General features: G+C 47.3%; 1 protein-coding gene across 1 annotated transcript in view; it reads right to left on the bottom strand.

Annotated features, from left to right (window-relative positions):
* Window positions 1-15,653, bottom strand: part of LOC105564264 (synaptic vesicle membrane protein VAT-1 homolog-like) — a 34,877-nt gene that overhangs the window by 11,070 nt on the left and 8,154 nt on the right. Inside the window, exons 2-3 of the mRNA XM_012016517.1 lie at window positions 2,588-2,717; window positions 220-435 (exon numbers count right to left, since the gene is read on the bottom strand). Coding sequence (XP_011871907.1) covers window positions 220-435; window positions 2,588-2,717 — 346 coding nt within the window. The remainder of the gene's footprint in view (window positions 1-219; window positions 436-2,587; window positions 2,718-15,653) is intronic.

The following is a 15,653-nucleotide window of genomic DNA, read 5'->3' on the forward strand; positions in this document are numbered from 1 at the left end:
CGTACAATCGAACGTAACAATTGCGATACGTCCGCGAGCGCATCGAGTTCTTCGAGTCGTGATAAAGGACGCGCGAGCAAGGTGTAATTAAAAAGTCCAATTCATCATCTCTTCCTCCCCGCGTGTTTCTTGAGGAGCAGGAGGAGGGAGGGGCACTACCCCTCCCCCTGAGAAGGAAATACAAATATAAAAGGGGGGACTCTCCCCCCGTCGACTTACCACACCGCCCCCGGCGCTGTGAAGCAGCAGGCTCTTGCCGGGCGTGAGATGGGCCAGCTCGAAGAGCAGGATGTAAGCTACGGTGTAATTCATGGTGATGGCGGCCGCGTCGAGGTAGCTCATCCCGGACGGTAGCGCGAAAACGGACGTCGCCGGCACGGCGACCAGCTCCGCCCACGCTTTGTGATCGGGAAGGGCGACCACTCTATCGCCTACCTGTTCAAAAAGACAGAAGGGAAGAACCGTCAGGCGCGTGACGAAATACAGAGCGTTTAATGTCGACAGACAGCATGTCGGATCGCTTTCGAAATCGAGGCGCGTGCCGAAGATCGAGATCTGATAGCGAATTCGGTTGCTTGCGCCGATGCACACTGACTGTGCGCACTAAGGCCGAGTATGGCCGGATATGAACAAGTCTAGAACAGCATTCGTAGTCAGATCTTATATTCTAGACTGTCTTGAATGGATCTAAAGATGCAATATGGAACATTTCGTTGGCTATGAAGGATCTAAAGATGATTTTAAGACGAACTTAAATAAGATCTAACTATGAATACTGCTCTAGACTTGTTCGTTATAGTCTTTCGAGTCTTACATTTAAAGTTCAAGTGTTAGTCCAAAAAATGATCCGTACGAATGCTGTACAGATCATTTTACTGGTGTTTCAAGAGATATTTAAGACGATCTTAAATATAAAAACTGTAAACGAGCCTCAGCGCGTACTAGTGCAAGCAATCAAATTCCCTACAAGAGTGGAGCCGCCTGATGTTTCATTTCTACCAATGCAGATTAACTTTAATCTCGGTTTAACTTTCTTTTTATCTTTTCCTAGTTCTAAGGGTCGGAAAACGATGGAAAGTAAATTAAATCGAAATTAAACTACATTGGTAGAGATGGACGTAAGACCAATTCGTCAAAGTACTCCTTTACCTTCTCGTGAGACGATATTTTCAGGATTGTGTCGCGCGTAAGTACACGCGTATTTACCGGACCGTCGCCGGACAAGAAGGGCTCGATCATGGTGTAAAGATACAAGGTGAAGCAATCTGGTGGACGCGCAGTGTCAACTAATCAGAAGTGGCCCGAACTACCGGATTGACCAATTTTGCCCCAACCTTCAAACTGCAAATCATTGAACGCAGGAAGAACCAATGAACAATTTGCCCCCAAAAATTGCTTAAACGCGCAATGTTTCACCTCGTATCTTTACACCGTGGGCTCGACGCTCTGCGCCCTTCTCGAGGACGAGGCTCGCCTCGTTCTTATCGAATTAGGCCTCCCGCTGTAAAGTATCTCGACAGGCAGGGCGAGGCAGGAGCATGCCGACATTACTTCCGACCCGCGCGCTCGAAAGGAGCGCACTCCTCCCCCCCATCCTCTCTACGTCGCTCTCCGCCAAAGCAGCCGGTGCACGTGGCCGGATATCTGACCCTGTAAACGCCTCGAGCAGAGGCTCGCTAGCCTCCTTCTGACCCCGAAAAGACTTTCGCGCGAGTCGCGAAAATAGACCACCCTGAGCGCACGGGTTTCTCCATACGACGGCGCCAGCCGGCGAAAACGCGCCGCGCAGAAATTCCGCGGGCTCGAAGCCAGCTCGATTCTCCCCGTAACGCGCGAATAACGTTTAAGCGCGATAACGGGAGGGCGCGCGCGCCTTGATATTCGACGTTATTTACGAAGCGGCCGTTAATACAGCCTCCTGGCGCTTTATCGCGCCGGAGACGCGGCATACTTGTGCGTTCGTTTTTCGCCTTGACGCAAAGACGTTTAATAAGCGAAACGACCGCGAGGGGAAAGTGGCCTCTCGTTTTATTTACGGCGCTCGTAATCCGGCCGAGGAGGGACGACGCTTCGAGAGCTCTCAAAAATAATTCAATGTTGAATCGAACGCGTGACGTCAATGCCGAAAATCGATACAGGACTGCCGGGTCGATACGCGAATGGCACAGCCTCCCGTCGCGCGAGCGAATCGAATTAGCGCGCGTTACTAGCTGGGCGCTTCGCGGATCGAATTCGCGAAGGCGATTTTACTCCGCCGCGATGAAGGCAAGAGGGCCCGCGTGCCTTGTAATTCGGTTACGCGCACTTCCGGCTGCGAGGCGAAGTTTCCGACGCGAGCACAGATCTATATTTCCGCCCGCGCGCATTTCGATATTACCAATAACCGTTCGGCGCTATTTACGACGCGGCCATTAATCTTCCTCGGAGAGAACGGAGGAAATGAGCGATACAGTCCGCGATCTCGCCCTTTATTTTTACCTCTCGTAATGAAATTCCGGAATGCACGCGGAAAGAAGCGAACTTGTTTACAATTTAAGTTTTGCGCGCCCGTAATCAGATTCATTAAAAGTTCCGTGCTTGTACTCACTTTGAAATTCTCGACCCCCTCGCCGACCTGCTCGATGTCACCCGCGCACTCCGAGCCCATGATGAACGGGGTCTTCGGGGGCGAGTCGATCGCGCCCTGCCTGGCCATCAAATCCTGGAAGTTCAACCCGCTGGAAGAAACGAAAGAAATGTTCTTAAGTATTGAGTGCGACTCGGGTACACAGGCTTATCGGAAAATCGCATTTCAAGCTACGAAACCGGGACGACTCGTTGAACATTCTCGCAACCGAACTAGAATACCAGTAAGCGTCAAAACATTTAATCGGTTTACTGACGATAATGTTCCACCGAAAGAAAACTGTAAGACCGAAAGCAATCGGCGCGCAGGACGGGATGGAAAACGGTATAAAAATTCATGAATTGTAGAAACTCCTGCTCGGACCGTATTGGCTATTTTGATTCTTATCGATTTTAACAAGTTAATAAAATTCATAAGACTCTCATGCGGTAAACACCAAATCGACAGAATAAAGACTAAATTTAACGCAATAAATTTAAAACAAGAGATACTTAGACGCTAACATCGTGTCACGGCTCTTTAGTCTTTATTCTCTCATAGACAGAGTAAATTGAATAAGCTGAAGTTTGTGAAAAGAGAGAGAGAGAGAAGATTTAAGAAGACTTTCTTTTTGTGTCTTATACCATCGAAAAAGAAAAGAATCGTGCCTGCGCAGTACTACACAGGCGTGACTCTCCCCTGTCACGATGGTGAGACAGAGAGAGAAAGTTTTCTCAAATCTTCTCTGTCTCTCACTTCACAAGCTTCAGCTTATTCAATGGGACGCTCAGTCTATATTTACTATGTCTGTGTATTCTCTTTATTCCTTCGAATTGGTCTTATCGATTTATATCCAAAATAGAGGAGAGAACCACACGCCGCAGTGGTCGAATTGGTGTAGACGCCCGCCTACGGTGTAGGGAAGTCCAGGTTCAAACCCTGGCTGAGGTAATATTTTTCGCCAAAAATTTTCTGTATTATTAAACGTGCCAGACACGGTCATGGAAATACTGAAGCCATTCATTGTTGGATCATATAATTGTTGCGAAAGAGGTTTGTGAAACGGGATGTTGGAAACCCGCTGTCTCGTATTAGGAGTCTGTCTCATAACAAGGGACCTCTCTCTTTTTTTCTCTATCTTATTTCGAGCTGCCAGGGTAAATCATCGAAAATCGTAACCAGGACCGGTAATCCGTTCTGGATCTCAGCATCCGTGCGTGTCGTTTGCTACCGTTACCGTGATAGCCGTCGTTAACGTCATTAACGTGACGCGGCGTACGATGGTGTTCTTCGAAAATTACTGTCCCGACGTCGCTGTCGCGGCCGGAGGATTTCGTTCCGCGATTCTCGGTCCCGCGGGATGAACGGCGTGCGCGTTTTCAACGAAACGCGGTTAGTCTCGGGATGACTCGATCGTAAAACCCAACACATTTACCGCTCGGAGTATCGTGCTTCCGCTTGCAAAGGGCTGAAATAGAAACCGCTTGCACGGATAGCAAGGAGAAGCTGCTCGCGTAAAGCGCACGCCTGTGCGGTTACCTTCGCCGGTGCCTAAACGGCCCGGATTGACAGGGAGGGTATGCGAGGCGGAGGCGCCGCGACGCCTAGACCGACGCCTGGCGTCGCACGCAACGCGACCGCGACGCGTCGCGGCGACGTGGCTCGTCGGCATCGGGAAATATTTGCCATCCATTATCGGCGAGTTCCCCTCGTCTTCACCCCGACGAAAAGTTCGACGGCATTTCGGCGGAAATCGACGAAATCGTCAGATAAGCGGCGATTCGCGTGCCGACGTGTCATCCCGCGGTCTCAATTGCAAGAAAATTTGTATCGCTCGGCAAAACGGCAACGGGGAATATTGGTACGCGGAACCAACTCTGAGCCGTACTTTCCCGCAAATTTCGCGAAATGAACGTTGGAAATAAAATGCCTTGTCTTAAATATGCACCCGCAAAAAAAAATTCCGGATCCAATGCTATCACTGGAATGTATCATAAAATAGGATCGATATAGCGCCAATCATATTTATTATAGAGAAAGGAATATGTTAATCTTAAATGAAAACTTCTAAAATCTAGAATAAAATGATAGTATGTATCGTCTTTTGTCGAATATCGTGCTGCCAAGATGGAAGGAAAATTTATTCTAAACGCAAGAGTATATAAACTTACATTGATATAAGTTACTCTTGTCTCAGTGTAGTAAGACAATCTTTTTTAATTCGATAGAGGAGAATAAGAATTATTGATCTTATTTTGATATTGTCTTATTTTTATACTAAATGAGGTTGTGAGAAATATAAATGCGTCAAGAATACTTTTTGTCTCGGTAAAAGAAATTCTTTCTGAGGGTGTGATTCACTGCTAAATTCGTAATGACTCAAGGAGTAACCACCACTGTCCCTACTCAATGTGTTGCTACTTTTAACTGTAATGTGTAGTAAAATTTATTATTTTAACACAAATTGTAGTTAAAAAATCAACTACATCTTTTATTCATTTTATGGATTCTTTTAACTCCGTTGTTTAATTAACGAGAGTTTATTAACGACGATTGAGTGGGAGCAGTCGCGACTACTCATTGAGTTAAATTTAACACTACTTTAACCGAGTAAACCGAACTATAATCCTCCTCAAATATTTAACTCTATGTGTTGTAGACATGCATTTTCTTTTTATAGATAACAACTGAATCAGTTTTGCGTAACGTGTAGCGTAACATGTAACAGTGATGGACAGAATGATTGCGGCATTTTTTTTTAATGAGTTTAGGGACACGCGTTTAGGTTTACGTTTCAAAACATTTTCTCCGAGGAAAAGTTTACTTGAGAAATAGATCGAAATCACGTTTTGTTTTTACTTCAACCGCTTTCTACATCTCAACTATTGTTACTTTATATATTATTACTTTATCAGGACATGAAATTAGTTTGAAACGTCGTAAAATAGACTGTTCGAATCTTGCCAGTCTGGTCGACTACAAGCTCTGCATTTTTATTTAATTTTATTACTGGTGACTATAAGAACACTCAAGCTCGTAGCTCGAAAATACTCGAAATGGTTTCGAAATGGCCGTCGAGTAAAATATTCCTCGGAAAAGAAGATTTTAGGACGTAATCCTGAATCTAAGTGCACGTTCCTAAACTCATTTTAAAAAAAGTGCCAACCATTCTGTCCATTACGTGATTACTCTGCGATGCAGAACTAAAAGTAGATAGAACGAAATAAAACGCGAAGAGAATCTGATTAGGAATACATAACGGAGGGACGTGGACAGAAATGTTACAGATAGATATATACATTGGTTTTTTCTATTCGGTCGTTTCACTTATTCCGAGCGAAGTCACCACTGACGGGTCGATCGGCTCGAGAGCGCGAGTACTTTGGTTTTCGACGGGCTGCACCGGCGGTTGCACGGCGCCTCTCGCGAGATATGTCGCAAATTGTTATCAATTTACACGCGATACACCACATAATTTCCTGGAGCACCGAGCACCGCGCGATGAATCACCGCGCACTCGATGAAATCTCGTCCAAGGTTGGCGAACGTATCAAGAAAGCCCACGCGGCAGCGCTTATCGCTCACGCATTTATCAGTTTTTCTATCTCGCTAAACGCTCCTTCCTCTTTCCATCGCGCGTGCTGTCACGTGACATCATATAGCGAATTGGGTTGCTTGCACACTAAGTGCGCTAGTGCGCACTAAGGCTTGTTTACGGTCAATTCTTATATTTAAGAATCGTCTTAAATATTCTTGAAATATTTTATGGCCAGTAAAATGATCTGTATAGCATTCATACGGACTATGTTTTAGCTAAATACTCTTTGAAAAATATATTTAAGACAAAATTAAATATAAGAATTGACTATAAACTGGTCTTAGTGTGGACTCAGTGCGCAACCAACCGAATTCGCTATAAGTAAAATAAGCAAACGAGAGCAGAAAGGGACGACGACACAAATAACTAGACTGCCACCTTCGAGGTGAAAAGTCAGGCAAGAGAAGGTAGCAATCTAGTAGCATAGAGAAGTCTGTGGGCGACGAGAACCATAGTATAACTAGTAGGTCCACTCCGTCACTTGTGTCATTTTGCGTCGATCCCTTCTGCGCATCCGACATTTTGTTGGTCCAGCCAATTGAAAGAAAAATTGTATCTGTGGTAGTCTGACGAGTACGCACACACTTAGAGGAAAGTCCTCTATTATGAGATGGGTTTCTAATACGAGACAGCAGGTTTTCAACACCCAAATTCAATCACAAATCTTTTTCGCAACGATTACACGATCTAACAACAAATTTTCCACAAAACGATTTCGCGCCAAGGGCAATAAATTCATAGTGGAATCAACCGATGATGTCTATTAATTTAACAGAAACGCCGCTGTCCTATACAGGGTGTCCCAGGAGGTAAGGTCAATATTCTGGGAGGTGACAGCATCGGTCATTTTAAGCAAAAATGTTCATACGAATATATGTCCCATTCCCCACTGTTTCCGAGAGAGAACTATTTGAATGTACAGTTGCAAAATTACTGACAAGAAAGAAATACTACGCACTACTTCTAATATTTATTGTTCAAGTGATACATCTTTTACAGATCATAATAAATTTTTTTAAATGCCACCGTTAACAACAATGCATTTTTCAACTTTTGTGTGAACACGGCGTGTTGCTCGTCTGAGTACATCATGACGTCCCTTTGAACATTTCTACAATGTTATCAGTACAAGAGTCAACAGACGTATAAGAGTAAATTCCCGCGGACGTTTATGAGGTTGGATGAAGGGTTAAGTGTACCTACAGAAAAAAAGTAAATACACGAGACATTCAAGTAGCTGTATCTCGGAAACAGTGGGGAATAGGACATATATTCATACGAACATTTTTGCTTGAAACGACCAATACTATCACCTCCCAGAATATTGACCTTTCCTCCTGGGACACCCTGTAGATGTCGTTGCAGCTGGTGCCCGTGACGCACGAATAGCACGCGTTTCGTGCCGATAACGTAACGAAGGAAGTTCGCGGTCGCCAACGATACGCCGGGAACAGAATTCCGTCGCGGTTCGCGCCTCGTCCCTATCCGAATTTCACGCCCTCGATCAAATCCCCTTCGCCAGGATGTGCGAGAGCGCGGCGAGTAACGCGCGAAGCGCCGAGACGTGCCATGCGAGTAACCAGTTTACACGGGGATTACACCTAATGTATCGGCACGCAATAAATCGCGCGGATCGAAAAGCGCGCATTTATCCGCGTGTCCAATAACGTGACGGGCGGGACGGGGGAGGAGGGGGCGGAAGGAGGGAGACGGGATACGTGGGAAACACGCGCGGCTTACGCACCATTTGCCGCGGGGCTGCGGCGGATAACCGTGGACGGTTCCGTGTTTCCCCCACGCCGAAGGACGAGCTGAAGCGAAACGAGACGAAGTACGGCACAATGATTCTATTCCGCGGCTTATTGACAGGTACGGGCGCGTCCGCGCGAAACGCCAATCCGAAACGCCGCGTCGGATTAAGTCGATTCTATTAAAATCCCCTCCCCCCCTCCCCGTCCCACCCCGGTCCGCCGCGACGCGGGGCACACGCAGCGGGACTTGCCCCGCCGTGCCGCACGCCGGGGCGTGGCGGAAAAGTCCAGCGTTTCTAAAATTAACAATTTTAAATGGCCGTAAAAACTAGACGGGGTCGCGCGCCGGTACCGAGGGTCGTCGCGATTAATGTACCGAGGCCTCTCCGCAGTAAAACGCAGCGACATAAAGTTACGCGGAACTCCTTGCGTTTCGGCATATGGTTTCGGTCCGCGTGGCCCGGCGGGTGCTACGTAGTATGCAAATCGCGACGATTGCACGTGTAATCATCCAGGCCGAGGAGCCCTGGAAATTTGAAGGAAAGGAATGACGGCGAGGGAATCGGCGAATATATACATTTACTCGCCCCTTTACGCCGTACTTTTCACGCGCGGATTTTCTTTCTTTGTCTTTTACTCTGCTCTGTCTCAGTTTCAGAAAAAATATCTTTAAAAGAGAGACGCTGATAATAAAACTGAGGTAGAGGTATATGATTAAAATTTTAAAATGTTTCTTCTGAACTTTCATTACATTATTTTTGTGCAAATATGTGAAACGAATGTAAAAAGAAAGGTCTTATACAGATCTTCACTGGGCAGAAATAATTTTACATTTAATTTTATATGATAAAATTTGAAAATGTTCTTCTGAACTTTCATTAATTATTTTTGCATAAATATGTGAAACGAGTATAAAAAGAAAGATCTTATACAGATCTTCACTGGGCAGAAACCATTTTATGTTGAACTTTATGTGAACAAAATTTTTTAATGTTCTTCTGAACTTTTATTACATTAGTTTTGTACAAATATTTGAAAAGAATATAAAAATAAATTAAAAATGAAGGAAGATCGACAGACTCCAATGATAAAATAAAAAACACAAAATTAGGCAATAGAAGTCAACGCAAGACGTTATGTGTGAAATGTATAAAATAAATTAGAATCTTGTGCAGATCTTCACTGGGCAGTAACAATTTTCAATCGAACGGGCGAATTTATATTTATGACCTAATTTCTCGGTGTTACATTTCCTAAACTTTCATTTTTTTTACTTATATCATTGATTATTACTTCTAACCGATTTAAATAAATACTTTTATTTATTCTTGTAACATGGGCTCGTCTCTTACGTATTTCTTTTTTTTTCTTGCACCGGCAGATGCTTCATTTGCGCGATGCAACCGCGTAAAAAAGCCGCGCGAGCGGGTACTCCGCGTAAATCGAGGGACGACCGTGCATACGTACGTAAAATACGTGACAGACCGTCACGTGCATCGACGTTTTTATACAGATCCTTTACGTACAATTTCCATGGCGGGAACATCGGGCGTTTCGCGCCGTACATAATAAGCTCGTCGAACGCTCGATGCGAGGCGGACTTTTAACCATTCGCCGCGCGCGACCACCCATCGTTCTATCAGTCGCTAATACAAACTCATTGAGCGCAAATGCGACAGTTAAACGTAATAAAGCGCGGACGCAACTGCGGGCGAAAACAAATTCCGTCCCACAAAGATAAAACAACAGCCGGTGGCGGCGGCGGCGGCGGTGCCTGATGTGCCGTAATGAAATTCTGGTCGCGACGCACCGCGCTGTCGTCGCAGTTAACTGCGGATAACGCGCGTGATTTAGAGCCGATCGCGCCGACGCGCGGGACGACTTTCGTTCACCTTGTAAGACGCCAACATTACCGTCCATTACTTTCACAATTTGTCGTACTTAGGGTCGTTTCCGCTTCTTCCGGCGCGCCGGATTCCGGAGCTGCACGAGATCGCGCCGCGCCGGGAGAAAAACGGTCCGTTCCGGCCGCCGCCGGCAGCATTTCTGCGTACCGCCATTAACCCCTTTCGGAGTATCCAGCGTGCTAATAATATCCACCGCGCGGGTAATTAGCGAATAACGTGGCGACGGGGGGAAATTAAAGGAAAGCGATCGAGTAAAGCGCAACAAAAGCGGACGATATGAAACGGCTATTAATCGATTGGGACTCGCTAATTCAACTCCGCGGTGCTGGCTCGCAGCTATTTTCGGTCGGGTGCGAGAAACCGGTCAAATATCGCACGCTCGAATGTCGAGGCGATACGATGCGCCAGGCTAGTTTTATAATCGAACAGGAGTGAAAACTCCGTTCCCTCGGATGCATCTTTTCACCCGAGGACCTCGCCGTGGGAAACCAGAGTAACCACGATTCGACGACTCGCTGTTCCAGAGGGGCCACGAAAAGTGGGAGGAAAGAGGGGAGGACGCAAGGACGAGGAGGAGGAGGAGGAAGAGGTTCAGGAGTTACCGTGGCCGAAGAAGTTGCGCTCTCGCGGCTCGCGATCGCTTAATTCCTCTAAATTGCGTCGAATTGAGGGGAATAATTTTCTCCATTCTTGGCAAGAGAGAGGCAATTGAACGGGCAGACCGGACCGGACCGGACGGCGACATGCAACGCACCCCAGGGTCACACACAAAGCCGCACAAAGCCGGCGCGGAGACACGCACGGTATACAGGGTGTCTCCGAACGACGATCGTACAAAGAGGAGGAAGAGAGTCGAGTTGGCGAATCCAATCTCCGTGTCGTCGAGTACAAAGGCCGGTCGCAGCAGCGATTCTTTAACAGCCGACTAGTTAATTATTTCCAGACGCAGCCCCCAAACACGTCTACGTGTATCGTTAGAGAAAGAGCGAAGGAGATAGAGAGACGATCGGAAAAGCCCCCTGTCTGCGTTTCAAGTAGGAGAGCCAGACCGTCGGCCCTTTGACCCGCGCACACCGGCTGGTGGGACGTGCGTTTTCCGCGGATATACACGTCAATCGATCGTCGTGGAAGACACCGAGGCGCCTACGGGGCTAACGTAATCGCACGGCGAAATCAAACGCACGAATCTCGCGTGACTCCGTGGATCGGAGCCGCGGGCGCGCGCGCACGCCGGCGTCCGGGCGAGTGAAAGTGCGCCCGAATCGCGCCGCTGCGGTATTTCCTATGCGCGCGTGTCGGAAAAGTATACACGGTATTATGCGCGCAACAGCATGGTGCTCCGCTCCTTGCGGCGCGGCGCGGCGTCACAATTTGCACGCCGCGGTCATTACGGCTGATATCGACGTCGGGCGACACGTCGCTACCTTATCTCGAGGATAGGTGCGCGCGAGGCCTTCAAGACGTAGAGACCCTGTAATCAGGGACTCGTCGTAAGAGTTGGTGAAATTCCTGCGAGTGAGAGAGAAACATTATAGACTATCTCACTCTTCTACGATTCTACGATAGCCTGTGTTTCTCTCTCACTCGCGGGAATTTGACCAACTCTTACGGCCAGTCTATGATTACAGGGTCTCGACCAAGACCAAGACCCTTAAAGCTAAGACTCCATAAACGCGTTGAACTGCGGCAACGTGTGCGGCAACGAATCCAAAGACTTCGATTTCAACGCAGGAAGCTTGCAAGCTTCTGATTGGTCGACTCGCAGCTCAACGCATCTATGGAGTCTGAAGTCTATCACACAATAGGAAAGCACAGGCAATAGGAATAAGGAATAGAAATACGGAATAGAAACCTATGTAATGCCAAGGCACAATGATTCGTTGCAACAGGAGTGCTGTCCAATCATCTGCTCTTTGAAACCACGTGCCTGTCCCAGTCTCAACTGTGATTGGTCAGGTAGGTCAGGCACAGGGAATAGAGAACAGAAACCCAACGCGTCGGAAATTCTGTTCCTATTGCCTATTCCATATTCCATTGTGCGTCGATACACGGTTTCTGGCAAGTTGGAATTTAGTTATTTCTGTTGCCTGCGTTATTCCCTATTCCTATTACCGGTGCTTTCCTATCGTGTGATAGGCTTAAGCCTTGGTTTCAGTCAATTCTTATGTTTAAAGATCATCTCAGATACCTCTTGCAATATTTCTTATCCAGAAAAATGGTCTGTACAACGTTTACGCGGATTATTTTTTGACTAAATACTCCTTGAACATGTATTTGAGACAAAGTTAAGTATAAGAACGGACTATGAACGAGCCTTAGTGTGCACTCGGTGCGCACTAGTGCAAGCAACCGAATTCGCCGTAAGACTCCAGAAACGCGTTGAACTGCGGCAACGAATCAAAAGACTTCAATTTCAACGCAGAAAACTTGCGGCGAGCTTCTGATTGGTCGACTCGCATTGCCGCACGCGCTTCCGCAGCTCAACGCATCTACGGAGGCTTAGCATTCCGATCTTGAAGAGGAAGGGAAAAAAGCGCGAGAGGGGGAAGGGAACGAGCGAGGCTCGATTCAGGGCTACGAAGGGCCGACGCGAACGCGCGAATTGACGCGAACGCGCGTATGAATTATGCGGGGAACGGAAGGGCTATAAATAGCGGACGGAATATCGTACGCGCGCTCTCGGCCGTCCCGCGATTTACCTCGCAAAGTCGCGGAATAAGCGGCGGCCGCGCCTGGGGCCGGAATGGCGGCCGACGTCAATATCTCTCCTGCGCCGGCTACTTCATTATTCGAGATAAGCCGGGCTCTGATTTCATTAACCTAAATCTTCCGCGTGGAAGAGGCGGCGAACGAACGCGGGGAGCTCGTCGTAAACAATCGCACGAGCCACGCCGTGGATAAGAGGGACGTCGTCGTTTCCGTAGACTCGCGCGATTACGGGCGAGTGTAGTCAACGCGAGGACGAAGCCGATCGGGAAATATTATACGAGCGAGTTAATACGATACGATACGCTCGAGAATTTTATCGTTGCATCACCGAGCGAACGAACGCAGGAGAGAGAAAGAAAGAGAGAGATCGCGATCGGGATATCGTCGAACTGTCGAGGACGAGAAGTCGAGGAGGATCGGCCGAGGAATTTCGCCGCCGACATTTCAGCCGCGCGCAATTGCGCCGGTCTTTCCTTTCGGAGAGAGACGCGGCGAGGGTTTAAACTCGCGGGCTTAGGGGAGCGGAAAAATACAGGGAGAGAGCGCGAGCGCGCTCTTGGAGAAAAATGCGCGGCACCAATTACTGTACGCACGCGTGACAGATGACCCCGTCGGACGGAGTTATCAATTGTTTTCAAATGGGGAAAGAGGGAGGAGTGTACGAGGGGATACCGATATAGAAGTTTCCCCTTTGTCGTTGGTTTTTTTTTTTACGTCATCGTGGACGTGTGAGAGACAGAGAAAGACGGAGGTGAAGGAGAGAGGGAGGCTGCTGCACTTTTATGACGACCGACGACCGGTCTATCGGTGCGCGTGTAAAAGCCGCGACGGATTACTCTGTGTAGACGGTGACTCGCGCGAAACGGATCGCAATCAGGCGGATGTAACGGTGAGAAAAGTACGCGGAGCCGACGTACGGACGGCGCGACCGAGGAGAGGTTGAAGCACGGATTAGTTACGCATGCGAGGATAAAGTGTGATCCGCTACGCGAAGATCTAATCTCTCGTCCAGCTATGGACTTCTTAACAGGCCGGCGTTCGATTTAGATTCCTCGGCGTTTATGCTAAGCGCTCGGGACGAAAATATAATAACGAGCCGCATCGACACGCGGCTATATATCTGCGAAACGATAAACGTCGTTAATAATTATAACGCGTGAATCAGATTAGAAACGTATGCACGGCCGAAGAGGGTTCCACCACGGGCGACCAGATACGGAGAAACAGAATCGAACGGTAAGACAACAGCTGCGGCGACTCGAAACGCCGTGTCGTTTCTTGTGACTCACGAGCGCGGCGGTGACGTTGACATAAGTGTCGCTTCTTTCCGCGCGACCGTGAGCCGCCTCCTGTAGTATCTTCGCGGTGTAAATAATTCCTATCGGCTCGGCCATCAATCTCCGATATCTCGAGTCACGTGAATTCTCGTATGCGCAACTCGATAAGCATCGCGTGTAATTTCCCTCGGCGTCGTTAACCGACTCCTCGCTGATAGAGACGTGCCAGGTATTCGAATTTGAATTTCTACGATTCGAATCTAAACTATTAAAGAGCTCCCGAGTCCAAATGACACGAATACGAATCGTGTGCAGTTCTGTCAGGTCATATTTCCCGTTAATGAGCGAAACAGTATGTTAATGAAACGTGCACTCGATACACCGCTTACTGAGTAGCTGGCAATAAGCGGCGATAGAATGTAATTGATTCTTCCTTTTGGATCGAAACCAAAGAGCATTGATAATGAAATAAAGTATATTTTATTTTAATTATGATGTATATGACTGGATAATATTATTGGCTAATAATTTATCTGTAATTTTTCGCCCAATTACTTCAGTTACTGCGATATTAAATAACTCATTTTGTATTAATTCTGTATTAAACGTGTAAATGTTTTTCACTTTCAAACGAATTTTATATTATATAATTAATATTATATTTCCGCGTCAAAATATTCTCTTATTATTTATATGTTAAAATTCAATCTAATAATTATTATATTGCTAATTAAAAATTATATTTCAACGATTCGATTCGCTTCGAATCCGAAAGAGAAAATGAAATTCGACCCGAATGGACGTAACATAAATCCCTGGTCACATCTTTATCCTTAGTCTACCGACTCAATATATAAATCGCGCCAGGCCGCAGGTAAAAATAACCGTCTTTGTACAGAATACAAAAGAAAATGTCGAATCCGATCCGGCGCGGTGATGCAGCGATCAGCGAATCCATCGGCGATTCGTACAGACGATGCGCCAGAGATGACGCATCACGTTGATTACGCTTATTGACTGGAAAGGAACGGAAAATACTTTGTAATCAAGACGATAACCCGAGACGCGGCGATTAGCCGTTCGGCTTCTCCGCTTTGCCACAGCGATATGTAACCACGTGAATCATACCGCGCGCGAGTTGAAAAATTCCGTCACGGGCAAACTGCGGCGGCGGCCGCTCTTGCATATTTCAAGATTCCCTCTATCGAATGTCCACGCAACCGCGGCGCGAGCTCCCCGGGTGAGATACGCGCCCCCTTTGTTGTCCATTTGCTCCGCGAAATCGCGCGCGCAAACACGCGAGCGGAATGCAATCGTTATCTATCGGTGCATTCCGCGTGGCGCGAGCGCGGAAAAACGCGAAAATCGGGGGAACGCGTCTGCGACGGTGCCATCTCGATCGCGAAATATCTACGGGCCTTCGGCTATTCGCACGGTTCTTAATCGACTTTTCTGTAAGGACAGAATTTTCGCATACGTTTCTCCTTCAAACGAAATCAAGAATCGAGCCCCTGAGCAGAAAGATTATCGTAATCGTTTACTGTCCCGTCGTAAGACGTAAGTCGGTGTCGGAAGATTACGCACAAAGAATTGTCGTAGCGTATGTCGCATTTGTTGCATCGCGACGCGAGGAGACATACGTCTACGATAATGTTTTTGCGTCGACTTCCAACACCGACCTAAGTCTTACAAATCGTAAACGATTACGACAATCAACGTAGAAAGAATTGTCGTAGACGTATGTTACCTTGTGTCACGATGCACTGAATGCGACATATGTCTACGACAATTCTTTGCGCGTCGACG

The sequence above is a fragment of the Vollenhovia emeryi genome, unplaced genomic scaffold, assembly GCF_000949405.1.
Source record: "Vollenhovia emeryi isolate VEMERY1.0 unplaced genomic scaffold, V.emery_V1.0 DF939167.1, whole genome shotgun sequence".
NCBI classification, from domain to species: Eukaryota; Metazoa; Arthropoda; class Insecta; order Hymenoptera; family Formicidae; genus Vollenhovia; species Vollenhovia emeryi.